Source organism: Elephas maximus, chromosome 8, assembly GCF_024166365.1.
Source record: "Elephas maximus indicus isolate mEleMax1 chromosome 8, mEleMax1 primary haplotype, whole genome shotgun sequence".
In the NCBI taxonomy this organism is placed as follows: Eukaryota; Metazoa; Chordata; class Mammalia; order Proboscidea; family Elephantidae; genus Elephas; species Elephas maximus.
This window is the reverse complement of record NC_064826.1, coordinates 56,866,629-56,894,552: the sequence shown is the minus strand read 5'-3', so window position 1 is coordinate 56,894,552 and position 27,924 is coordinate 56,866,629. Positions and strand designations below refer to the sequence as shown.

The 27,924-nt window shown below is 38.9% G+C and overlaps 1 protein-coding gene across 6 annotated transcripts in view; it reads right to left on the bottom strand.

The window, feature by feature from the left end:
• GRM3 (glutamate metabotropic receptor 3) overlaps nucleotides 1–27,924 on the bottom strand; it is a 252,771-nt gene that overhangs the window by 60,038 nt on the left and 164,809 nt on the right. For all 6 annotated transcript variants that reach the window (XM_049893722.1, XM_049893728.1, XM_049893724.1 and 3 more), the window contains one exon: nucleotides 21,385–21,996. In XM_049893722.1, the coding sequence (XP_049749679.1) occupies nucleotides 21,385–21,852 (468 nt within the window). In that variant the 5' untranslated portion in view covers nucleotides 21,853–21,996. The remainder of the gene's footprint in view (nucleotides 1–21,384; nucleotides 21,997–27,924) is intronic.

Sequence of the window (27,924 nt, the reverse complement as noted above, 5' to 3'; positions counted from 1 at the left end):
TGTTGTCTGATTCTCACTTCCCCCTCTTTTGCTAAATATGGCAATCTCTGAAAGCATTTAATTTGGGAACTGTATGCCACATGGACAGTCCAGATTAGACATTTATTATCTAGGTTAAGCAAAAACAAAACAAAAGACCAAAACAAAACCCTGAAATTTTATTTGGTCCACCCCAAATTTTGGGCATATACTTGTCCAAAGTCCTGAAAAGCTTGACTAACATTTTATTTATTTTCCTTTTCTCTTTTTTTAAAAATCTGTCTTTCCTTGGTCTACATGAAAGTACACAAATGCTATTTTATGGTATTTTTTTATTAAAAACAAAAAAAGGATGTATTGAGAGTCTTTTCAAGAAAGAACCACCTACCTGTATGTGCTCAAAGCGTATTCCAATTCAGAATTTAAAATTTCTTGTAATTTACTTGTCAGTATTTCACTGTTTTTATTTATTACAGAATAAAAATAGAAAAGTGAAGTCAGTTTTTCAAGGAGCATTTTATGCACCATTAACAGGATTTGCTTAACTATATTTACAAATATTTGGGTATTTAACCAGATTGTATGTATATCTAATGATAAATTAAAAAAAAATTCCATGCTACCTCCAATATCTGAAAACATCTATCTCTATATCGATTTTTGTTAAATTATGTAATGAACTAAGTGTATTTTAATCAGAAACTACACTGAATATTCCAGCTGTAATTCTGAATACTTTGAAATTTTCCTTCTGGAAATTGTGGTTTCAGGTTTATATTTGACATGTAGGAAGCACAGCTTGAAATAGGCAGCTGTTAGCAAAGAGCACAAGCAACATAAAACAACTGACATCTGAGTTCCAATTAATCATCATTTCATCTGACAGTGACACCAACAGCCAAGTTCATACACAGCCGCACAGCATGTTCTTGGAGATCGGGCCTGCTATTAAAATCAACACTGATGTAGCACAAAAATGTTTTCTATATCTTTTCAAATCCCGGTGGCTCTCACTTAATCACAAGTGGAAGAGCTGGCAAATATGGCACTTAACATAAAATATAATACAAATTTAGAAACCAAATCTTTCTTGTGTTTGGTAAAGACTTCTTATATTCTAAGATATGGATGATTTTGGTTGAATGGGAGTGGTTGGATAAAGTCTAGATAGAAAAGTCTCTCTCTTTTTCTCTCAGGACTAAGAGACCCTGGACAAAATTGCCTTTACTGAGTTATTTGAACATAAAAGTATTGCTTCTTTACTCAGCCTGATTGAAATTGAAGGTGGCACCAAGGTGGTACTGTCATTACTTCAAGAATGAATACTTGTCTTCCATTGGATTTATGTATCACTGGGTTTTCTGGGTGGCAGGTTTAAGGAGCCCTGGTGGTGCAGTGGTTAAAGCTATCTACTGTTAACTGAAAGGTTGGTGGTTCAAAACCACCAACAGCTCTGCGGGGAAAAAGATGTGGCAGTCTGCTTCTATAGAGATTTACAGCATTGGAAACCCTATGGGGTTGCTATGAGTTGGAATTGAATCGATGGCAATGGGTAGGTAGATGGCAGGCTTGGTATTGACAGCCCTGTCTGTGTCTGGGCTTGGCTTGATTATGGAGTTTCTGGGTAGCACTGGAGACTCCGTCTCTTTTTGATGCCAGTTTTCTCATCTTCAAGTTACAGTCATCAGGACCTGAACCCCTGAGGGAGACAGAGTATGAAAGGATCTGAAAAATGCCCGGAGACATTATTTTATGGCAGCGAGGAACCACAGTGAAAAGATCCTAAACTGCTGAAACTTTTTCTCCCTGAGGGGTAGGAGTAATGAGAAGCTGCTTAAGAAAATTTTTGTCTTTTGACTGATAGTATCCTGTGGCTTCATGTCTACCTCTCCAGGAAGTCTAGAACAATTTACAAACAAGGCAGACTATACAAGAGAATGAAGTAGGCATAGAATGATGGCAGTATGGAAAAAGATTCTCTGCACGAAGAATATTGAATATACCATGGACTGGAGGAAGAATGAACAAATCTGTCTTAGAAGAAGTACAGCCAGAATGTTCCTTAGAAGTGAGGGTGGCGAGACTTCATCTCGTATACTTAGGACATGTTATCAGGAGGGACCAGTCCCTGGAGAAGGACGTCACGTTTGGTAAAGTAGAGGGTCATCAAAAAAGAAAAAGACCCTCAACAAGATGGATCGACACAGTGTCTGCAACGAGGGGCTGAAACAGAGCAATGATTGTGGGGATGGTGCAGGACTGGGCAGTGTTTTGTTCTGTTGTGCACAGGGCCACTATGAGTCGAACCAACTCGATGGTACCGAACAAAAACAACAACAACAATAACAACACACACACACACACAAAATAAAAAAATAAGGATAGTTAACATATCTGTGTGTATGTGTGTGTGTTTAATGAGAAAACAACAACCTACTCTAGAAAAAGGACATGTTTGCGAGGTAAACATGAGAATGTAACACTAATAAGGAAGTAAGTATGAGCTCGATTGTATCCCCTATATTGACTTTCCTGGCCTGTCACTTCAGGCTGGGTCGTATGTCCATTCTCTGAGCCTCTTTACTCCTTTACGTATTTCTATCATGACACTAATCAAAGTGTGTGGTAATTTCTAAATTATTTACTAATTCCTCCACTGGAGCAAAAACTTTTAAGGGCAGGGAATATGTCTCATTAATCTCAGTATCCCCAATGCCTAGTAGAGTAGAAAGTGCTCCAATAGTGCTTGTTAAATGAATGAATTGATAGTTTGCTGCTCTACAATGTACTCTTTTCTATTACAAGGATAGATTTCTGTGCAAAACAAAAATCTGGCTACTAACAGGCAATGTAAAGCTACTCCAAAACACTCTGATAAACAATTTGCTGTGCAATATGGATCCTTCACTAATCATATGTCAAAATGAAGTAACATATAAAATAAAGAATTGGTTTAGATATCTAGGACACTACAACCAAGGTTTTCATACCATTAAAACCAATTTCTCCAAATTAATTGGGAGGAAATCAATATTATACCAATTGGATGTAGCCATTGAATCAATTCCCTTAAGGCTATAAAATTGCCTTTTTGTTTTAAGGAAAAAGAAATATAGGCCTTATAAGTGAAACCTTAGTTCTCATAGGTGTTATTTAGATATTTGTTATGGATTGAGGATTGTGTTCCCCCCAAATATGCATTGAAATTCTAACCCCTGTACCTGTAAATATGATCCTGTTTGGAAATAGGCGGTTTTCTTTTGTTATGTTAATGAGGTCACAGCAGCATAGGGTGGGTCCTAAACCTTATCACTTATGAGTTATAAAAGGACCACAATAGACATAGAGACACACAGGGGGAAGAGGAGGACAGATGATGGAGACAGATGCATCTACAAGCCCAGGAACTCCAAGGATTGCTGGCAGCTACTAGAAGCTGAAATAGACAAGGAGGGAACTTCCCCTAGAGCTACGCCTGAATTCATACTTTTAGCATCCTGAACTGTGAGAAAATACATTTCTGTTCTTTAAAGCCACCCACTTGCGGTATTTCTGTTCGGGTAGCACTAGGTAACAAAGACAACAGGCCTCACCAAAGGAACTGGTACTAAGTTCTGCTGGAAAGAGAAAGTTTTCTATAGACAAATACATTATGTACAAGGCACATAAGCAGCCAAGCACTGAGAACTCCCGTCAGCTGCTAACTTGTTATTAGTCTTGCTTTGAGTTTGTCTACGAAACATTTTCTTTCCCACAATCAATAGCTGACTATAGAGTGACCATACTGTAGGCATCCAAATCATCCTCATTCCCTGATGGGAATTTTGAGTTAAAAACCAATTTATTTGGAAGTTTTTCTCTTCTGACATTTTTGAACACTTCCCAAGGACTTTTCTTTTTAGGATTCCAGGTGTCATGCATCATTCTATTGATGCCCTGATTGTGGGAGCAAAAGAGTATGAGCTATGGAAAAGACCTCAGGTAGTCCACAATTATTTTGATGTTCTGAGTAAAAGAGAATGTGAATAGGAAATTTCAGTTCACCTTGGGAGTTCTCACATCAATGCTGTGGTTACTCTCCCCACTCTGGAGAGGGCAAACAACATCCATGATGTACCTATTTTAAATGTGAGCTTCCTGCCTTTTATGGTGACACAATGCCAAATAGTTTTTTCAGTAGAAGACAAAAAAGACTATGTAAGTTTAGAGTCCACTAGAAATAAGTTTCCCACTAATGTGATTGTCCACCATGAGGATACTTTTCAAAACCTTCAAGGGTGTCGGCTTCTGAGTCTTAATTGCCTCAAAAACTGAGTTTTAATCACATTAAAGTGAAAACAATAACTGTTGTTTTTATGTGGACCTATGTTTAGCTACAAAAATTCCAGATGGCAAAGAGGCATCAAATGCTTACTTTCCAAGAACAATGCTATTCACAGAGCTGAAGTATATACATTTGAAAAATAAGCTGTTGTTCCTGGACTGGATTTAGGAGACTCAGTAATCACTTACCTGGCTTTGCTTTTTGTATTCTGTGCTGTTCACATATCTCTTTGGGGCCTTTTCTGAGAATAAGCCTATACCTTTAATTGTTTTATCACACATGCAGTGCTGAAAGTTTTGTTTAGTTCATTTAATTTAATGCTTATATAGAAACCTGAAAGCAAACTACTGAGCGTTGGCACTTTGGTCTGCCTGCTACCTCACAGCCCTGGTTATTACATAAAGCAAATTCTGGAAGTTGTGATGTTTAAGAGACCTCAGTGACCCTCCTATTCATATTGATCAAGTTGTACTATTAGCTGTACAAATCCCAGATTGGCTTGTATTTTAAACTGGAACTGGAGGTGGCGTATAGTTGAGAAACTGCCTAAGGAATTCAAGCTGTTCATATCACATGAGTTGTCAGCCCATAAATGATGCCAATCATATGGTTATTCCAGAAAAAATTAGTCACATATTTTTTGGGCACACTACCTGCAGCACATCTGGAAACATTTTGCCATAAAATAAGTGACTGGAGCTTATGTCTGAAGGCCAGTGATGAATCTTGATTTAGGAAATCACATAACGCAGTGTAATACATGCCAGTTTACTCAGTATAATCTGCAAAAGTCACCAACACTTTACATGCCAGGGGACCAAAAACTCTGGTCAAAGATCCATCACTATTGCCATTTCTATTCAACAGTGTGACTCAGTCCTAATGATTTTACATCAGTATTCCAGACAGAGGACTCCTTAGTCAAGGCAGAAATTTTTCAAAAATGGCTTGAAGGACGTAATCGCGGTTTCTGTCCTAAACCTCTCCTGGAATCATTGCACTAAACACCTGTTTTTGCAACCCAGATCATCTTATGCTTTCGTTTTTTTAAATTTCAGACTAAGGGATTTACTATTCGATCTGTATGCTGAGCAAATAATCTGAGAAGCTGGACTATATGAAGAAGAATGGGGCATCAGAATTGGAGGAAGACTCATTAACAACCTGCGATATGCAGATGACACAACCTTGCTTGATGAAAGTGAAGAGGACTTGAAGCGCTTACTGAAGAAGATCAAAGACCACAGCCTTTGGTATGGATTATACCTCAACATAAAGAAAACAAAAATCCTCACAACTGGGCCAGTAAGCAACATCATGATAAATGGAGAAAATATTGAAGTTGTAAAGGATTTCATTTTTTTTGGATCCACAATCAACATCCATGGAAGTAACAGTTGGGAAATCAAACAACATATTGTATGTAGCAAATCTGCTGCAAAAGACCAGTTTGAAGTGTTAAAAAGCGAAGACATCACTTTAAGGACTAAGGGGGACCTGATCCAAGCCATGATATTTTGAATCCCCTCGTATGCATGGGAAAGCTGGTCAATGAATAAGGAAGACCCAAGAAGAATTGATGCCTTTGAATTATGGTGTTGGTGAAGAATATTGAATATACCATGGACTGCCAGAAGAATGAACAAATCTGTCTTGGAAGAAGTACAGCCAGAATGCTTATTAGAAGCAAGGATGGTGAGATTTCGTCTTGCGTATTTTGGACATGTTATCAGGAGGGACCAGTACCTGGAGAAGGACACCATGATGGGTGAAGTAGAGGGTCAGCAAGAAAGGGAGACCCTCAACGAGATGGGTTGATACGGTGGCTACAACAATGGGCTTAAGCATAACAATTGTGAGGATGGTGCAGGACCAGGCAGCATTTCATTTTGTCGTACATAGGGTCACTACGGGTCAAAACCAACTCAACGGCACCTAACAACAACAAAGGATTCATAGATAGGAAAAGTTATCCATTTTGACACTCTCATATCTCATCATTGGGGCTGAAATCACATGCAGACCACAGAGGATTCCTTGAATCACGTTATTTCAGGAGACCAGCATTATAAGACATGTCAGGCTTCTCATCATTAAAATGCCCCTCTACAATCAACAAGTATCTGTCTTGCTGCCTTACTAACAAGGCACTGTTTCAGAAATAACTTTGATTGTTTCCACTCAGATTTAGCAGGCACTTACAAGACTAACAAGAAGGAATTTTGCTCACTGCTACGTCTGCATCTGCTCTTTGTTCCCTTTTCTTCCCCGTGACTTAAATTTAAAGAGAAATCATGGAACGGAACTTGTCTGGATTCCAGTCACTAACAAAGGGATCAGAAGGTCTGTATCATACCTGGTCTGTGTGCATTTGTATTTGCTGAGAACATCTGCAAAAGCATGACTCCCAGTGTGACTTGACTCCAACAGACCTGCTAGAAATACCTCCTCTAACACCTGGGATATTTATTTTTGACAGTGCCTCTTAAGGATTTAACAGAGCCACAAGCTGAACAAAACCATATTTTTCTGTGGCTCCTGAGGTCACCTGTATAACAATAATACAGCAGAGATAGCCTTAACAATTAAAAAAAAAAAAAAAAAGCATTCCTATCCTGGTCGGTTTTTAACCAGAGGTCAAAAGGCATTGGGCACACCCGGAGTAACTGAAAGCTGTAGCCTAATTTTTTTTTTTTTTGGTTTTTAATGATTATAACTTACTTCTGAGGTTGGGACAATAATTTAGGGAAGAGGGATACAGACCATATTATTTTAGCAAACACAACTGTTTTATTCATGACTTCCTTGTTAACTGCTCATTACTTCAACAAAGCTGTCAGGCAGACATTGAAGAAGCAACTAGTACAGTAAGTAGTTCAGTGCACAGGGTTGAATCAGACAGGCCAGCCTTGGAATCCCAGCTCCTTTTTTCACTAACTCTGTGACCTCACCTTAGGCAAGTTACTTAAACTCCCTAAATTTCAGCTTCCTCCTCTGTAAAAAGGGGATAACATTAGTCCCTGGCTTATAAAGTTTTGTGATGATTAATTGATAACACATGTGAAACACTTAACAAAGTAAATGTTCAACAGTGGTAAAGACGGTGATAATTTCTAATTCGGAAGTCACTTATTCAGAGAACTTTGAATTTAGGTTGACAAGATAATCTCCAGGAATTTATAGCCTGGTAGGGTACAAAGAAATACAGCCAAGGGTAAACTTTTGAGATAAGTGTATACGAACTTATACCAAAAGCATAGGTGAGGGAACAACTAATTATACTCAGGTAAGTCATGGCGGGGTTCCATGGCAAGGCAGTGTTAGGCTTGACCTTGAAGGATAAGTGGATGTTTGCCAGGCAGAGAAAGGGGAAAGTAAACTTTTAGGCAGAAGTAAGAACACAACAACATAGCTACGGGAAAGGGCACATTTGTTTCAATAGCATTAGATAATTCAGTATTACCAGGGTACTGAATCGGAATCGACTTGATGGCAATGGGTTTTAATGGAATGTTTGTAGGGATTGGTAGAAAGTAAGGAGGAATGCTAGATTGTAAAACATTTTATGTGTTAGCCTAAGGATTTGAACTTTGTTCTTTAGGTGACGAAAAGCCACTGCAGATTTTTAATTCAGGGAATAACATGGCCAAAATCATGTTTTTTAAAAAAGACTATAACGCATGGCATCAATTAAAAAGAAAGTCAGGGAAGAGTAAGCAAATGAAAAAAATACTCATTCTGATCTAGGCAGCGAGTTCTTCAATCCAGGGACTATGTAACCCAAATAACACTGAATAAGTAATAATAGGAAATGTCAAGATTGGGGGTTTAAAGAAAAGGATATTTGAGCCTATTTAAAAACTATTTTATTTGGTTGCTACTAGTTATTCAAGTACCTATGTTTTAATTTTTTTCTCCTGTTTATCACCTTGAATCTATCTTGGAGGGAGGCAGACAATAAACAATAATATTTGTTAGAGACTGTAGAAAGACCGAATGACGTTTAAATTCCTAGAATTATCTTAGAAAATGTAACAAAGACTTTCTTCAATGAGACTAGTTAAATAGTGATTGATAACAGTTGAAATTCACTGGCTGGGACCAACCTGTGTTTATTGTTGCATTTCTTTAAATCTCCTTTAAATGATACTTCTTAAAACTATTGGGTAAACATAGATAATGTGTGCTTAACACATATGCGTATTTTTTATTTCAATGGAAAGTTACTTTTTTATAGAAACATTCTCAACAGATTGTAGGTCATGTGTTCAATCACATCTGTTTTTCACCTTAAAACCAAAACCAAACCCACTGCCCTCAAGTCGATTTGGACTCATAGCGACCCTATAGGACAGAGTAGAACTGGCCCATAGAGTTTCCAAGGAGTGACTGGCGGATTTGAACTGCCAACCTTTTGGTTAGCAGCCGTAGCACTCGACCACTACACCACCAGGGTTTCCTCTGGTTTGTATTTTACGGGGCCTCATTGTGAACCTGATGGCAGCTACCCAAATTGAAGGCATAGTGCTTTGGTGGTACTAAGTAGTCCCTGGAATGCATGGCCTGAAAATTCAACCTGTTAATGATGGCAAATGTCTCTAGATGCTTTGCCTCCTGAGTGAATTCATGACCACTTGGCAAGAAATCTGGTCTATGTTTGGAATATAATTTTAGAAGACGTTGCTTCTCTTGCATTCCTCACCCCCTCCCCCTCCCTGTGTTGCAGTTCACTCTATTGGAATATAAAGCCAAATAGCCAGCAAGAATCAAGGCTTTGTCACTAGTAACAGAGGGATTTCCGTAAAATACCAGGTGGCAATGTCAAAAATAGCAACACAACAATTGTAGTGTTTGAAGTCCTGCTGATATACTGCCTGGAGTATCAACGTTAGCTTAGCGTCTAACTGCAGGTGTTTTTGGAACACTATTTTTAAATTCCCAAAGTCCACTAACTAGAAAAATACTCTGTAGGTTTTCAACTGCATTTTTTCATAGATCAGTAAAAGCACTTCTATTATATTAAATCAATAGGCCTTCATTATTACAAACTGCTAAGAGTAGGCTCTTTCCATATTGAAATACTGAGCCTTGCACACGTTGATCCATTAAAAAGGCACATATTTAATGGTCATTTGGAAAGAGAACTTTGTGTTGTGTAACTAAGTGTTAGAATATGTCAGGAATCTTATTTCAATTGGCTAACTGATTAATCTACAATCATAGTATAAAACACTTGCTGATACCTCAGAGTTGTCTGTATTTCTTGCTTCTCAGTCCATTACCTCCATCATAGGCATGTAACCTGCAATATAAGTCTGGTTCACAGCCACGGAGCCATTCTTTACCCTATGAGCTGATGCCCTGTCAACAGTGGTCCTGGTGGCACCCTCTTGTCTTTCACAAGAGTAGGCTCCAAATAAGTCACATGACAGAAGGGGAATTAATTAAGGAACAAATTAACCCCAAAGCAAAGGGAGTTAAAAAAGTGCATCTTGGATAATCACCTCTGGTGAGATATTTTGACAGTGAAATTTAATGTTAACAAAAGCATTTCTTAATTGCTGTTGTTGGTGTCTCTTCCCTGAGATAAAGTCCTTGAATAGCATTGTCCCCTCTGGGAGGAGGGGAGACAGGGGCTCGATGGCACTGTTTTGTTTTGTTTTTTTTAGAATGAAAAGTCTGGGAAGGAAATAAAAATATTCTATCTGAGATAACTTCTGAGTCAGGTTTTTCTGAAGCTTAGACTATGTGAGGGGGTGATCAGAACAGCGATGTGTGTGGCAAACTATCTGGATTCTAATGCTGACTCCACTACTTATAAAGTGATAGAAACTTGAACTTGGTATTTGCCCTTTATGAGTCTTAGTTCCTTTGGGAGCTATTTCTCTTGGATTGGAAGTATAGAAATTAAAAAGAAAGGAGACAAAGAAGAAAGAATGGAGAGAAGAGAGAGCTACTAAAATGTTGAATGTTTATTGTGTGTGAGGAAATTTTTAAAATATATACGTATTTTCTCATTTAATTCCCATAATAACCCATTTTAGACATGAGGAAAGAGGGAATGAGGGATTTTATGAGTTGCACTCTGTCCCTCCAAAAGATATGTTGAAGTCCTAACCCTTGCACCAATGAATGTTTGGGGAAATAGGGTTTTCTTTGCAGATGTTATCAGTTAAATTAACAAAGTCATAATGCAGTAGGGCAATTCCTAATCCTAATTCCTTCTGAGTGGTGTTTTATAAAAGAGATGGACAGACATAGAAACAGGCACAACAGGGGGAAGACAGACGCCATGTGATGACAGAGGCGGATGTATCCATAAGCAGAAAAGGAACGCCAAGTATTGCCAGCAGCCACCAGAAACTACTATAGGAGAGAAACATGGAACAGTTCTCTCAAGGCTCTCAGAAGGAATCAACATGGCCGATGCCCTGAATTTGAACTTCTAGCCTCTGGAACTGTGAGAAATAAATTTCTGCTCTTTAAAGCCATGTATGTTTTGGTATTTTGCTGTAGCAGCCGTAGGCACTAAGACAAGGAGTTAGTTAAATCCTAGCCAGTTTGAACCCAGAGGTTTTAACTGCTGTGCTGACGATTTTCAGAAAGCCTACTCTGAAAATTTATAGTTGTAACTTATCCTTGCTATAATCATTGTATTTGCAATGTTAAGTTCTCTAGTGTATTTTTTCCTACTTTTCCAGTGATAGAGACACTAGTGATAGAAAGATTAATAATGGATTTCTGATATCGTCACTGTGCTTTCTTTGGGGACAAGGTGATATTTCAGTCTCTTGTGTTAGTTCTAAGCACAGAGTCTGGCATATAGTAGGTGCTCTGCATATTCTTTACACACAAAGACTGCATAGAGCTGGATTAAAGACAGGTTCTAACCTTGTCTGCAATGGGTGCCCAGCTGTTTTGAGTTTTGGACAGCTTTCTCTAGGATAGTTGATTTTGGGGCCCTTAGACCAGCTTGAAAGAACCCTGGTGGCACAGTGGTTAAGAGCTTGGCTGCTAACAAAAAGGTTGGCAGTTCCCCCCAGCCACTCCTTGGAAACCCTATGGGGCAGTTCTACTCTGTCCTGTAGGGTTGCTATGAGTTGGAATTGACTTGATGGCAATGGGTTTGGTTGTTTGGTTTTAAACCCTGGTGGTGTAGTAGTTAAGAGCTATGGCTGCTAACCAAAAGGTCGGCAGTTTGAATCCACCAGGAACTCCTTGGAAACCCTATGGGGCAGTTCTACTCTGTCCTATAGGGTCACTATGAGTCAGAATTGACTCTACAGCAATGGGTTTTTTGTTGTTGTTGTTGTTGGGGGGGGGGTAGACCTGCTTGAGCCTAAGAACAAATGGAGTGGAACCTCTAGAGCTGCTCTCAGATCATCCATCTTTTGTGGCACATGGAGGCAGTGGAGGTGGAGAGGATGGGAGCACCTTTGTCCCACCTGCTCACCTGCTACTTCATCTGTCTTTTGTATTAAGCCCAGTTTCCCATCATAGGAAAAGGCTTATTTCTCATTTATGAACATCATACTGATCTAGAATGGGTGGGTCTTCATTCTGAGTCTCAACTCAAGACTCATTTTAGGTATTTCAGCCTTTTAGAAGTGTAGCAGGTTATCATCCTATTAATTCTTACAAGTCATTCAAAAAGTATTTATTCTCAACATGGTAGAGGCATTATTCTAAGTGTCAATATTACAAAGACAGAAAGACGTGGTTCCTGAACTCAAGGAGCTTAGAGTTTGGTGGGGAAAAATAGATATGCAAATGAATACTTACATTTAATAAGATAGTAAAGGAGCTATGCATTTATGCAGTAGAAACTTGGGGAAGTCTTCTCAAAAGAGAAAGACCTGAGAAATGGAGAGTAGGATTTGGCAAGGCAGACAGACAGGTAGAGGACATTACATTCCAAGTAGAAGAAACACTGTGTTTTCTTTTTTATGAAAGACTACAGATACCATCCAGTAGGGTATAAGAAAGCAACTTTCTAGTTAGACTTTAAAGGCAAGTGTGCTATTTACACAGGTCTAAAAATCTTTTTCCTGTTCAACTCCACTCTTTTTTGCTCATTCTGTTGTTCTCTATGATCTCCTAGTAATTACGTAGTCAAGTGATACTCAGGTCTTATACTTGCACCTGTTTTATGTATGGATTTGATATTTCCTAATTTCGTATATATGCCTCAGGGGCTGGTAAGATGTCTACTACTTTTAAATTTTATTTTACACTCTCTTTGTCTACTCAGACTCTACACAAGACTGTTCTTGCTGAATTTAAAATATGCATGCTTGATAAATTCTTATTTTCTAACTGAAAAAGGATGTCATATGAATGTCCTAGTTGTAATATGTAGCTAATTGAAAAGCTCGATTCACCAAATTAACACAATTACTACCATAATCAAGTGAAATAACAATTGCCTGAATTTCTGCTTTAAAGCAATCTTGCTAGAAAAGAGCCTGTTATTTATTTTGCTTTGTGTTTTAGATGCTTCCTTTGTAACCACTCATACCCTAATAGCATTTTGCTTGAGCAACATGTAATTATAAAATTAAGACAGGCCTTTAAATGTCATGTGGTTCAATTATTAATATATTATTTCAATCTCTCAATAATATCTCTGTTAAAATTTAGGCCAGCTTTTCCTTGAATACCTTCAGTGACAGAATACTCACTCCCCTTCATTCTCTCCTCCAGGCCACCCGTTTAATTTCTTAGAACTCTTCTTTATGTTGGCCCTGAATATGCCTTGCTCTAGATCAATGATATTCAGTGGAAGAAGGGGGATAACATTGCAATTTGGCAATGTATGGACATATTTTTGGCAACGTACTAGAGATTCTGCTGCATTTGGTGGGTAGAGGCCAAAGAGGCTGCTAAACACTTTACAATGCACAGAGTTCCCCCACTGAAGAATGATCTGGCCCAAAGTGTCAGTGGTACTGAGAGGTTGAGAAACTCTGCTCTAGATTCAACTTATTTATCCACATAAAAAGCGTAAATTTTTCTATTCAGCAGTCCGTCAGATACTTGAAGACAACTAACTATATGAAGGCCTTCATACCCCCAAGTCCTTCATTATTTTTCCAATGCTCCTACAATAAGAGGAGCAATTAATGTGTGACCCATCCCAAAAGCATTTGAATTTAAAGAAAGAATCAATCATTGAGGGAGGGCAATATTGAGTACAAATCAACTAGTGGTGGACTATTTTAAAACAAAACAAAACAGACCTGTTGCCTTTGAGTACAGGCTACTTTAGCACTGTGGAATTTAGGTGGGGGATATTTAATAAGGGGTGTCTCCTTATGTACTCCTTCCCTCATACCAGGTAGAGAAAAATCAGTGAAACTTACAACAAAGGTTTAAGGAATTATTTTTCTCGGGGTCGTGAGGTGAGCAATGCATTTTTTTTTTTTTAAATCCACATCCTGATAAACTATGTTATAATGACCATCTTCAATTCTTAGGGATTTCTGGGATGTAGATATTGCTAGAAATTTTGAAAAAGGGCCTGATTATACCAGGAATGTGAAAGAGATAGTAAGGCCTTTTTTTTTTTTTTAAATTTATTTTTTATTTATTGTGCTTTAAGTGAAAGTTTATAAATCAAGTCAGTCTCTCATACAAAAACTTATCACACCTTGCTACGTACTCCCAGCTGCTCTCCCCCTAATGAGACAGCACACTCCTCCTCTCCACCCTTTATTGCCCATATCCATTCTACCAGCTCCTGTCCCCCTCTGCCTTCTCATCTTGCCTCCAGACAAGAGCTGCCCACATAGTCTCATGTGTCTACTTGAGCCAAGAAGCTCACTCCTCACCAGTATCATTTTCTGTTGTATAGTCCAGTCTAATCCCTGTCTGAAGAGTTGGCTTCGGAAATGGTTCCAGTCTTGGGCTAACAGAGGGTCTGGGGACCATGACCTCTGGGGTCCCTCTAGAGTAAGACCTTCTTAAGGCTCTCTTCTTCTATTTCTATGACCTGAACTTTTAGATCCATCTCACCCAAATCTCCATTTGTTGCTGAGGTTACATTAGCACTCAGGGGCTAAACAATAAGTAGGTCAATTTATACCTAAAATTTGCTCCTGCTTGGGAATAAAGACTGAGGAAATGATACATCCTCTGAATGGTGTTCGAGGAACATTTTTGGCTGAATAACTCAGGAGCTCTAACGACAGTCTGTTTGAAAAACACAAGGATAAACACTGCTTCAAAACAAGTACCATGTAGACAATTGCCTAGCTAAAGGCAACTGACATGATTCTCTTCTCTAATAAATACTTATTATTTTCCCTGAAGTGGGTGGATTACAGACTTACAGAGAAAGCAGAATGGAGTTTTGAATATGCTTTGAAAATAAACTTATTCACCCTATGGGTTTGACTAGGCCCCATGTATATTTCCTAATAAAGTAGGATTTTGATGCTAGTTTTCATTGATTACTGAATTAACAAATCATTACTGTTGTTTATAAAAGGGACCACCACAGAGTGGTTTGTCTTACTTAATAAGAGCATTGGGAAAATAATTATCCAGATCTTCATCAGTGGTGATACAGCTTAACCCCCAAATCATTAAGAATTCTATGTCTCATGCAGTTTTCGCTATCTGCAAACATTGCTCATTGTATGAACTAACATAGCAGGGGATATCTCCTCTGCTGTCTTCTTGGAGGATTTTCCTTCAGTGGGAGGATAATGAAAGAAGAGGAAGCTGAAGAGAAAGCGCTTTGTGAAGTAATTGGGGTGATAAAGCAAACCAGGGTAAAATGGGGGAGATTATAATGTCAAAACTCACTGAACCACAAAAGAAAGGATGCACAGATATTATCATTGTCTACAGTTCTCTCAGAGATCTCATGATAGAATTTTGTAAGACCAATGACTTCTTCATTGCAAATAACTTTTTCAACAACATAAACGGCGACTATGCTCATGGACCTCAACAGATGGAATACACAGGAATCAAATTGACTACATCTGTGGAAAGACATGATGGAGAAGCTCAATACCAGCAGTCAGAACAAGGCCAGGGGCAACTGCAGAACAGACCATCAATTGCTCACATGTAATTTCAAGTCGAAGCTGAAGAAAATTAAAACAAGTCCACGAGAGCCAAAATATGACCTTAAGGATATGCCACCCGAATTTGGAGACCATCTCAAGAATAGATTTGACACATTGAACAGTAATTACTGAACACCAGACAAGTAATGGAATGACATCAAGGACATCATACATGAAGAAAGTAAAAGGTTATTAGAAAGATAAAAAAGAAAGAAAAGACCAAAATGGATGTCAGAAGAGACTCTGAAACTGGCTCTTGAATGTAGAGTAGCTAAAGTAAAAGGAAGAAATGAGGAGGTAAAAGAGTTGAACCGAAGATTTCACAGGGCAGCTGAGAAGACAAAGTAAAGTATTATAATGAAATGTGCAGAGACCTGGAGTTAGAAAATCAAAAGGGAAGAACATGTTCAGCATTTCTCAAGCTGAAGGAACTGAAGAAAAAATTCAAAACTCTAGTTGCAGTATTGAAGGATTCTATGGGGAAAATGTTGAATGACACAGGCAGCATCAAAAGAAGATGGAAAGGATACAGAGAGTCATTGAACCAAAAAGAATTGTTTGACATTCAACCATTTCAGGAAGTAGCATATGATCAAGAACCAATGGTACTGAAGGAAGAAGTCCAAGTGCACTGAAGTCACTGGTGAAAAACAAGGCCCCAGGAATTGACGGAATACAAATTGAGAAGTTTCAACAAACAGATGGAATGCTGAAAGTGCTCACTCACCTATACCAACAAATTTGGAAGACAGAAACCTGGCCAACTGATTGGAAGAAATCCATATTTGTGGCCATTCCGAAAAAAAAGTAATCCAACAGAATGAGGGAATTTTGGAAAAATATCACACACAAGCAAAATTTTGCGGAAGATCATTCAAAAGTGATTGCAGAAGTACATTGACAGGGAACTGTCAGATAGTCAAATTCATAAGAGGACGTGGAATGAGGGATATCACTGCTGATGTCGGATGGATCTTGGCTGAAAGCACAGAATACCAGAAAGCTGTTTACCTGTGTTTTATTGACTATACAAAGGCATTTGACTGTGTGGGTCATAACAAATTATGGATAATATTGAGAAGAATGGCAATTCCTGAACACTTAATCGTGCTCATGTGGAACTGGTACTTAGACAAAGAGGCACTCGTTCAAGTAGAACAAGGGAATGTTGTGTGGTTTAAAGTCAGGAAAGGTGTGCGTCAAGGTTGTATCCTTCCTTTCACCTTATTTACTCAATCTGTATGTTGAGCAAATAACCCAAGAAGCTGGACTATATGAAGAAGAATGGGGCATCAGGATTGCAGGAAGACTCATTAACAGCTTGTCACATGCAAATGACACAACTTGCTTTCTGAAAGTGAAGGGGACTTGAAGCACTTACTGATGAAGATCAAAGACCACAGCCTTCAGTATGGATTATACCTCAACATAAAGAAAACAAAAATCCTCACAACTGGATCAATAAGCAACATCATGATAAACAGAGACAATATTGAAGTTGCAAGGATTTCATTTTAATTGAATCCATAATCAACACCCATGGAAGCGGCAATCAGGAAATCAAACAATGTATTGCATTGGGCAAATCTGCTTCAAAAGATCTTTTTAAAGTATTGAAAAACAAAGATATCACTTTGAGGACTAAAAAGGTGCGCCTGACCCAAGCCAAGGTATTTTCAATCACCTCATATGCATTCAAAAGCAGGACAATGAATAAGGAAGACGAAAGAAGAATTGACGCCTTTGGATTATGCTGTTGGTGAAGAATATTGAATATACCATGGAATGCCAAAAGAGTGAAGAGATCTGTCTTGGAAGAAGTACAGCCAGAATGCCCCTTAGAAGCGAGGATAGAAGACTTCATCTCACATACTTTGGGCATGTTATCAGGAGGGACCAGTCTCTGGAGAAAGACATCATGCTTGGTAAAGTAGAGGGCCAGTGAAAAAGAGGGAGGCTCTCAAGCAGATGGATTGACACAGTAGCTGCAACAGTGGGATGGTACAGGACTGGGCAGTGTTTTGTTCTGTTGTACATAGGGCTGCTATGAGTTGGAACTGACTCAATGGCACCTAACAACAACGTTTCCTCTCTCAGCAGCAATTTTGTGTCTGAAAACTCTGGGATCTGGCTTGGGACTGAATGCTACAATTAGGTGCTAGGGATTTCAAAAGTTATATGGTGGATTCATATTAGTATGTTTCTTCTACAGCTTCACCTTCTTTTTCCCCTGCTCAATTCAAGCAAAGACACTTTCCAGTAGATATCCAGCAAGTCAAAATTAGTTAAAATAAATGCAGTGCTGGCCGATTCGCATCGATCTTTGCAGCTGTCAATTACCCCCTTTCACCTAGGTTATCAGACACCAGGGTGTAGGACCAAATCAAAAGAGCAGGAATGGGTAATTTTGAGAGGCATCCAGGAAAATCTTTTCTCCTAAGATGTTTCCCTCCTTAGTATGTATGAATGCCTTAAATTCACCGTTAGGAATGTATGGCTTTTGATTGCTAAAGTTTTTTCTTTTTTTTTTAGAATTCTCATTAAAAGATATTTTTGGAGGGATACCAAAAAACAGAGAACCAAACTTGTTGCCATTGAGTCGATTCCAACTCATAGTGACCCTATAGGACATTGGGCTTCCAAGGAGAAGCCGGTGGCCCCTTGGTTAGCAGCCCAACGCTTAACCGCTGGTACCACCAGGCTCCTCTTTGAAGGGATAATACACCTTAATTCTTAGACATACCCAGTGCCGTCGAGTCGATTCCGACTCATAGCGACCCTATAGGACAGAGTAGAACTGCCTCATAGAGTTTCCAAAGAGCGCCTGGTGGATTTGAACTGCTGACCTTTTGGTTAGCAGCCCTAGCACTTAACCACTACGCCACTGGGGTTTCCAATTTTTAGATATATGAGGCCCTAAGACCTGTTTTCATTCATGATGCCTAACTGAAAGCAAGGTCGGGTGGGGAATGGATCTTTGGAAGGGTGCCTGGATTCAGTGTATAAGACAAATTGTCCCAGCACCCAGTTTTATCTTGTCCTGGGCCAGTATGCGTCCAAATCAGAGCCTGAGCAGTCAGGAGATATGGGGGTGATGGATGAGGGAGTGGGGCCTCCCTGGTCCCTTGTTCTTCAGCTCACTCCCTTACTCCTGTCAAGGTTTTTGTCCCCTTCCACATGGACATCTGCCACAACTCTCTGATCGGCCTCCTTGGGTCCAGCATCTTTCTTCTTTAGGCCCCCATTCACATGGTGGCCCAGTCAGGTTTCTTCCAATGAAACTTTCATTCTATCAGTCATCCTCGAAACTTTTCTAAGTGTTGTTTCTTACCTTGTGAACCACGCAAGCATATTCTGAATTGTAATTACTGTTATTTCACAGTAATATATCCACAGCCAAATTTTAAGTCCTTTGTGGTCAAGGCTATGTTCTATATTACTTTAGTGTTCTAACCCCTCTCACAGTGCAGGACATACAGCAGGAGCTTAAAATAGATCAACTTGTCGATTAAGGGCTTGGGGGACCAGCAATAAACTTCAAGGGAATGTTCAGCCACTGGGAAGGCCACAGAGTTGGTTTTAGATGTAGCTTTTCCACTGACTTTTTCTGTAATTTTGGGGACAAAATAGTTACCATTTTGTGACCCTGTTAGTTTTTCGGTGAGGCATTTTCCAAAAATTCCCTCAGTTTGTCCTCTCAACAACTGTTTTGAAGTAGATGCTATTTTCTTCATTTTACAGATAAGCTAGTAAGTGGTGGAGCTGGCATTCAAACCCAGATCTTCCTGTTGCCTGTACCCTTTCTAGCATTAAAAAAAGAAAATTTTTTTTTTTTTTTTTAGCATAGCCTGATATTTTTTGGTTTCTTTATTTATGCCATGGAAAATTAAAACCATCTCAGCATTTGTGACTTCATGGTGATGTTGACCAAATAAATAAAATAATAAGTAAAGTCCTTCAGTGATTACGAAGCGGGTTCTTCTCTTATGAACAAGCACAGACTTTTAATAGGCCACATTTTTTTAAAAAAAAAAAAGAAGAAAAAGAAAAAGTCTGATTACTTCTGAAGAGTACATGTTTAGTAAAAGAGTGAAATTAGATTAAAAGAGTCTATTTGCCTGCCATAGTTTGTTGGTTACTTTGGATAAACCCGTTGCTGTCAAGTTGTTTTTGAGTCATGGTGACTCCATGTGTTAGAGTAGAACAGTTTTCTTGGCTATAACCTTTACAGAAGCAGATCAACAGGGCTTTATTCCATGGCACCACTGGGTGGGTTCAAACTGCCAACCTTTAGATTAGTAGTCGAGCAAAAACTGTTTGTACCACCCAGGGACCTAGCAGATAAGTAGATACTTACATACCTGCTCTAGAGTGTCATTTACTACACTGGGAGAACCTATGGTCAAAAGAAAGCATATACTCAATCCTTTATTAGTGGTAATATTGGGAATAGTATGAATATTTGTAAAATGATTGGCACTCATCTGGTGAAATTATTGCTGAAGTATGATAATATCCTTAATTTTCTCTTCTCAAATAGCAAATTCCATTTCTCCTGATGCAAGTATATAAATCACGGCATAATTAACATGATGTGCTTTAAGATGTGCAATATTTTCTATCCATCTAATGAAGTCAAAGGATGTTTATAAAAAACCAATTATCCTAATTACACATAATATGAGTGTATGTTCTAAAGAAGGAAAGAAATTTGAAATCGCTCATTTAGAATACATGGAATTCTAAATGTCATGAATCTCAGATAGAAAAATTAGGTTATTCTAATGCAAACAGACAATTTAAGTGGTTCGTTACCACTTAAAGGCAACATGAGTATAATATGGCTTCCTTTAGTGCTTGGGGCTTTGATTATAGTAACTAGGTAGGAGTCATAGTATATGACTCTGAAAATCATGGGCTTTTATTGTTGTGACATTAATGCTTTCACCAGAAAAAATATTGAACTTCAACTAACATGGTAAAGAGCACAAAAGACCTATGTGAGTTCTAGTTCTTGTGCTATCTACTTAAGGGATTTTTCATGAAACCAACATTTCTGGGGATGAGGAAAATCAGAGGGTTGAACTAAATGATTTCTCAGCTCTTTTCTATCCCTGAAATTCTGTGACCCTGTAAGTGAGCATTGCAAGAGTTTGAATAATCTGTTCTTCCTTTCTCTAACAAAATTATGAAAGCCAATTAGCACCTTTTTATCTAGCTTTAGTTATGTGCTAAATGATTCCTTTTTTTCTTTTTGGTAGTAATCATCTGGCTTCTCTGCATACATTTTCAGGTTTATACCGCGAGACACTGTTGTAATTTATCTGTGAACAAAAAGGTGCTTTAATAAAAAAGGGAAGTAATAAAATAAAGTTCAGTGATGGTGGGTGATTGTATCTATGACTTCTAATTATCACTCCACCTTATATCCACACGCTTTGCCATGTAACTTGGCAGCACTCATACTGAGGGAAGGACACACTTTCCTCTTCCTGGACTCTGGACTAAGCCTTGTCTGTTGCTCTGGCCAATGGGACATTAGCAGAGGTAACGCAAATAGAAGTTTAGGAAGGGCTTGTGCAGTTGAGTTTGCACTCTTTTGCATCTTTGTCAGCTTTCTGGGAAGAACATGTCTGGGCTAGCTCACTGATTCCAGGAGAAGGATAAGAGGCAGTCTGGAGGAAAATCATCCACAGTTAACCCAGCCTTGCTCATTCCACTCCAGCCGATATTCAGACTTGTAAACTTTAATAATAAATAAATTGTTATTTTAAACCACTCAGTTTTGGAGTAGTTTGTTATACTGTAATAGCTAAGTGATATGGTTCTAAACAATTTTCAAATGTTATGTATGCAAGCATATATTATAAAATATCCACAGAATTAACAAATACATCTTAATATCATTCATTGATGAAGTCATTGGTATATCCTCCCTTTGTTCCCTCAAGACATAAAAGCATAGAGACACAGTGCATCAGACACAGCATTGGCCAATCTTACCTGTATGGAAACACTGCTGTAAGAGCCGCCAATGACCCCTGCAATGAGTAGTGGAATATTTTCTTGAATGGCATAGGATCCATCAGGACACATATACTCAGCTTCATCCACTTTAGTCAAAGACGCCCTGACAAATTCCAGTGATTGCTCTAGGGCATAGGTGTCCCTTGAACATGTATCCAAAATGTGAACACCCAACTTCACTCCTGGCAACAAGTAATCGTCTTTGTTGATTTCGTCAATAGCAAACAACATGGCTTCCAGGCGTTGGATCCCTCGGTCTTCATTGATTCGCCCACATTCTTCAGTTCCAGTGCCTTTTTCATTAATAGGAAATAGGCCCCCTAAAACCAGGTCACCTTCTATTTTAATCTCCCTCCTCAGAAAGTTATGGTCCCCTAAAGAAAGTAAAAATCCCTTTGAAAACAAAGCTAAGGTAAGTATTTGGAGTCTTGTCAACATCTTCATGAATCCTGTTTCTGTGCCTCTGGGAGAGATCAATGGATGGAGCCAATGCTGCCTGCTAGTCTTCCTCTCTCATTTCCAAACTGGATCTTTGGCCTGTCCTTCAAATAAGGGAGGAACAGACTAACAGAGCCTGTCACCAAATTCCTAAAGAGATAAAAATTATATGAACAAAAATGGTAAAGAAAACAATAGTGATTACATTGATGGTCCTAATAAGACCTTTGATAGGACATCAAGTCGCCATTTACTAACCACATGTTGCACCAAGCACTCTCCCACAGGTATTCTCGCCCAGTCCTTATAACGCACTGAAATGTAGGTATTAGCAATCCCATTTCATAAAAACGGGCACTAAAAACTGAGTTGTTTACTTTGTAATTGGTAGGGCAGCAACTTGGCTATAAGTCTTTATCCCTTCTCTTTCAGCTGTATTTGAAAACCACTTCTTTTCATCAATTCTTCCTTTTTTCATTTGGAAATGAAATAAAACACTGTTGTAGGCCTGCCTTCATGTCTGAATTCCTGCTACCAAATCCTGCCTTTCCCTTCATAGGTGGGCTCTTCAAAAGACTCATCTGCAACATTGTCCTCACTTTCTCTTACCCTAGATGTTCTCAGTTTACTCCAATCAAGATTCTGTGCTTACTACTCACGAAATGCCTCTGGAAAAAGCTACTACTAATCTACAGTCACTAAATCCAATAAGTGCATTGAAGTCCTGATCTTACTTGATCTTACTTGAAATCTTGACTATTGCTTACCAACTTCTTTGGTTTTGATTCTCATTCTTCATTTCTGACCACATCACAATTTCCATTGTTAAACCCATTACCCAGTTTTTCCCACCCCTATACCTGGGCTAGCTCATCCATTTTCATGATTTCAGCTATCACTTAAATGAGCTCCAGACACCTGAGTCAAATGCCTGCTACACAGACACCTCAAGGTCTACATATCACACTTTTTTTTTTTAATCTCTTTGGATGGATCCTCTTTCTATCCAGACTCTCAAACCAGAAATCTCAAGCATCCGCATTTCATCCCCTCCTACACATTGCTAATTAGCCACCAAGCCCTGCAGAGTCTACCTGCTTTACATCTCTAATAGGACATCTTCTCTTTTTATCCTTACTGGGCTCTTGTTATTTCTAGCACAGCAGTAGTTTCCTATAGAGCTGGTGCCCACCTCCAATTTGTGAATTAGAAAAAGATGCCCCTCCCTGTAGTACAAAACTTTGAAATTTACCATTGCAAAACCTGGACAACTGTAAATGGTTGGGAAATTGCAATTGCTGGTGGTGGCCTCCTCCAGCCAGCGTTAGGCAACTCCTGGCATGGCACCCACATTTAAAGGAGTGCAGCGAGTGCTAGTGCTGGGTTTGTGCAATAGATTGTAGATTGTGTGCCTACATGAACTCATGGACTCTACTGTTGTGTTCTCTGACACCCAGCACCCTAACGCAACAGCAAACACTTGGTCAGCACAGTCAGTCTGCTTAACCACCCTCTGAATCTCAGACGAGATGAGTTTATTATTTTAGAGTAGGGAAAAAGAAGTGACTGTAGGGGAATCTTGGAGTATGTTCCTGAGAGGGTGCAGCGCATGCCTCTGTGTGTGGAGGTGAATAATAAGGCTGTCTACTCTCCTGCATTTTGTGCATGGTTTTGTGTGTGTTCGTAGCATTTTTATGAAGGAGAAGTTCTCCTAGTCACTCCCTGACTCAATCAGAGTGCCTGAAAGCCAAACCACCTAAATGCTCTCAGAAAAGTAGCATATGTTAATGATAACAATGGTGCCTCTTTGGAGAAGGTGCTCTGTACAATGCACTGTTATTGAATTACTGTTCAGAGTGCCCATCTCCTGCTAATCTGTCCTCCACACCATCATCTGAAACATGATTGGGAACATATGTTCCCTTTGCTTAAACATTATTACCAACTTCTCGTTGCCTACAGGTTGAAGAATAGACTTCTTTTCATAAAGTTCTTCTCAAGTGCCCTGTGATCTTATTCCTGGCTAGCTCTCAAGGCTTACTGATCACCATATCCATCAGCTTTTCTCCACCTCTTCCTCCAAGCTTTATGCACGATGAACTATGACCACTTCAGTAGACATCTAGGATGTTGATGACCTATGCTTCTACCCGTGTTGTATCCTCTGCCAGGAAGGGCCTTCCACACTCATTTGTCCGGCAAATACACCGTTATCTCTAAGACTCAACAGTCACTACCAGGAAAATCTAAAAATCATTTCCTATTTCCCACCCCATTTATTTCCTGCTTTATATTCCCGTTGTAGCTTATCCAACAGATGTTTGTTATTACTATTATACTTCATATATGTTTCCTAGTGTGTTCATTGGAAATAAATGAAATAGCACAGCATTTAGAATTTTTAAGGTACCAAGAAAAAACAAATAAACCTCAAAAAAATCAAGACAGGAGCTAATCCAGTGTTCACTTCAATATTTTTGACATTTCTTCCTTCCTTTGTTAGCAGTGCCCTTTAAAACCCAGCTTTCCATTTGCTTTCTGTTCCTTTCACATGGAGCAAGGGATGGGTTGTTTTTTTGAGATACAAGTCAGCTGGGTTTTGTTTTGTTTATTTATTTACACTGAACCTCAGTAGTGATGGCAGCAAAGTCACTGGAATGCTTAATGTTAACCCAGAGCCTTGCCAGGAGATCTGCCTCAGGGTACCAGAAAGTCTAATAATAATAATTTTTTTAAGCTGATACTGTAGTAGATTTTTTTTTGTTGTTGTTTTATATCAATTTCTAATCTCTCTTTGATCTTTATGTGCAATTCTTTTTTGAAGTAAAACTGCCACGGAAGGCAAAAGACACTGTGATCATTATCGCTAATGATAAAAAAAAGCAGAAATTGCTCTATAAAATAATTGTTGTATGTACCTAATGAAAGAGAATAATTAATTAAAAGAAGTTCATCAATGTAAGCTTACTACGTATCTTTATTAAAAACTATAGATATTTATCGAATGTGAGGCAATTTGACTATTGAAAGAGTAAAGATGACCTTATAGTCTATGTGGGAGTCCTGGTGGCATAGTGGTTAAGAGCTACTGCTGCTAACCAAAGGGTCGGCAGTTCAAATCCACCAGCTGCTCCTTGAAAACCCTATGGGGCAGTTCTACTCTGTCCTATAGGGTTGCTATGAGCTGGAATCCACTCGATGGCAGTGGGTTAAAAACAAGTTGACTAATAAGAATGTCATGTAGTTTTCCTTTGAGTCCTCTACAGGACATCTGTAAGTAATATTTAATGTAGTCTTAGAGAATTACAAGTCAAAAATTAAGATAATGTTTAAATACAGTCTTAGTATTATATTTACCTTTTCATTAAAGTGGAATTTATAATGATTAAGACTGTAGGACCATGTATAACTTAGAAACACTGAGAAGAGAAAATTAAAATTTAACATTGAAAAACAGACAAACATTCTTAATTCAATACAACTGTTTATCTCTGTGTAAAAGCTTATCAGATTGTAGGAAAGGGCATCAACCACTTCTTTTCAGGTTTCTTTCATTCTACATCAGCCAGCAGCACATTCCCCTGATAAGCAGGTTCCCTACTGAAGGCACATTCATATGCAGCTGGAGAATTGCGGCTCTGCAAAGTTCTCCATTTCAAGGTTCTCCATTCAAGGATGATGAGTGATGTGTCAGCTATAAACAAGCATGTGTAGTCCTCTCTGTATGTAGGCAACCTGCTCACCAATGTTTTATTAATCGGTGCATTAATAGAATCCCAGAAGTTTGCGGTGAATATAAGCCCTGGAATATATGGACAGGAAGCATTTCTATATTCTGCGTATGCTCGTGTGTATTTTCCTTTCTCTCTTCATTTTACCCAGGGAACTGGTGTTGGAAATAAAATGTAGTTTGACTCAATGAACAAGTAGTTTATCTAGATGAAGGAAAGGATTTTACCTGGGAAATAACACTGCCAAAACCTGCACTCACCTGGAGAGGGGTATTCACTAATTAGATGGTAGATAAGAACTACTTTAGGTGAAGGGAAAGACAACACACAATACAGGGGAGGTTAGCACAATTGGACTAAACCAAAAGCAGTTTCCTGAATAAACTGAATACTTCGAAGGCCAGTGTAGCAGGGGCAGGGGTTTGGGGACCATGATTTCAGGGGACATCTAAGTCAATTGGCATAATAAAATCTATTAAGAAAACATTCTGCATCCCACTTTGAAGAGTGGTGCCTGGGGTCTTAAAAGCTAAAAAGTAGCCATCTGAGATGCATCAATTGGTCTCAACCCACCTGGATCAAAAGAGAATGAAGAACACCAAGGACACAAGGTAATTAACAGAAAGGGCCACATGAACCAGAGACTACACCATCCTGAGACCAGAAGAACTAAATGGTGCCCAACTACAACCAATGACTGCCCTGATAGGGAACACAGCAGAGAACCCCTGAGGGAGCAGGAGAACAGTGGGATGAAGACCCCAAATTCTCATAAAAAGACCAGACTTAATGGTCTGACTGAGACTGGAAGGACCCCGATGGTCATGGCCCCCAGATCTTCTGTTGGCCCAGGACAGGAACCATTCCCGAAGCCAACTCTTCAGACATGGATTGGACTGGACAATGGGTTGGAGAGGGATGCTGGTGAGGAGTGAGCTTCTTGGATTGGGTGGACACTTGAGTCTATGTTGGCATCTCCTGCCTGGAGGGTAGATGAGAGGGTAGAGGGGGTTAGAAGTTGGCAAAATGGACACGAAAAGAGAGAGTGGAGGGAGAGAGTGGGCTGCCTCATTAGGGGGAGAGTAATTGGCAGTATGTAGCAAGGTGTATATAAGTTTTTATGTGAAAGACTGACTTGATTTGTAAACTTTCACTTAAAGGGCAATAAAAATTATAAAAAAAAAAAAAAAACAAAAACCTGCACTCACCCTTTTTCAGAAATAAACCCTTAAGTTTCTGCAAGGCTTCTTATAGGGCTCAAAGCCTGCATACCCAAATGATTGGTAGGAAAGTTAGGGTTAGCATTAGTATATGCAATTTGGCTCTGACTGTATCATTTTCAGCTGCCAGAATTATAGACAACAAAAGGCATAACGCTTGGAAACCCTGGTAGCATAGAGGTTAAGAGCTACGGCTGCTAACCAAAAGGTTGGCAGTTCGAATCCACCAGGTGCTCCTTGGAAACTGTATGGGGCAGTTCTACTCTGTCCTATAGGGCCACTATGAGTCAGAGTGGACTCGACGGCAATGGGTTTTTTTTTTTTTCGGTTTTTTAAACTGACATTTTTAATAGCAGAACATATCATTCATTGCAAGATTGTAATCTGTTTTTTTCTTGACTAGGCAACAAAAATAATTTTTTTCCAGAAGCTTTTAAGACATCAGTATAAGGAGCTGACTATTTAAAGTCCAACCATTCCTAGCGGGTTTAGTTTTAAAATTTCTCCTCTGTGAAGCCTCTCATGTTACTCCAGCTGTATGGGTCCTTCAGTTTGCTGAACTCTCCTACACATTGTGTTATTTTTATCTTGATGGTCATATTTTGCTTATAATTTATTTGCATATTTTTTATTGAAAAATATTCTTTCTTTCCTATTAGATTATAAGCTACTGAGTATCAAGGACAATGTCTCAGACTTTGTTGTATTTTCCACAGTGTTTCACACACCGCTGTCAAATGTTGCTTAAATGGTAAATTCCAAGTAGTGTGTAATTTTTGCGAGATTGGTCAGGAGATTGGAAAAATAATTTGAAAATTCCACTCAGAGAATGAAAACTATTGCTGAAAAGCCATGTCTTTTTCAAAATGATGTTCTACTAGGTCAAGATTCAACTTTGGCACTAGAGAAATTTGACTCAAATATCTCTGATATTTCCTTTGGCTTTAAATTGTTTATGGGTTTTTAGAATAAACAGTACAAATTAAAACTGGAAAAGTTGAGAGTATTTAGAGAAATTAGAAAGATTAGAACACACATTGTTGATCTGAGGGAGATTCAAAGCAATGGAAAGCAGCACACCAAGGGGCAGGTTAAGTTAAACATGAATGACAGGGCAGAATAAGGGG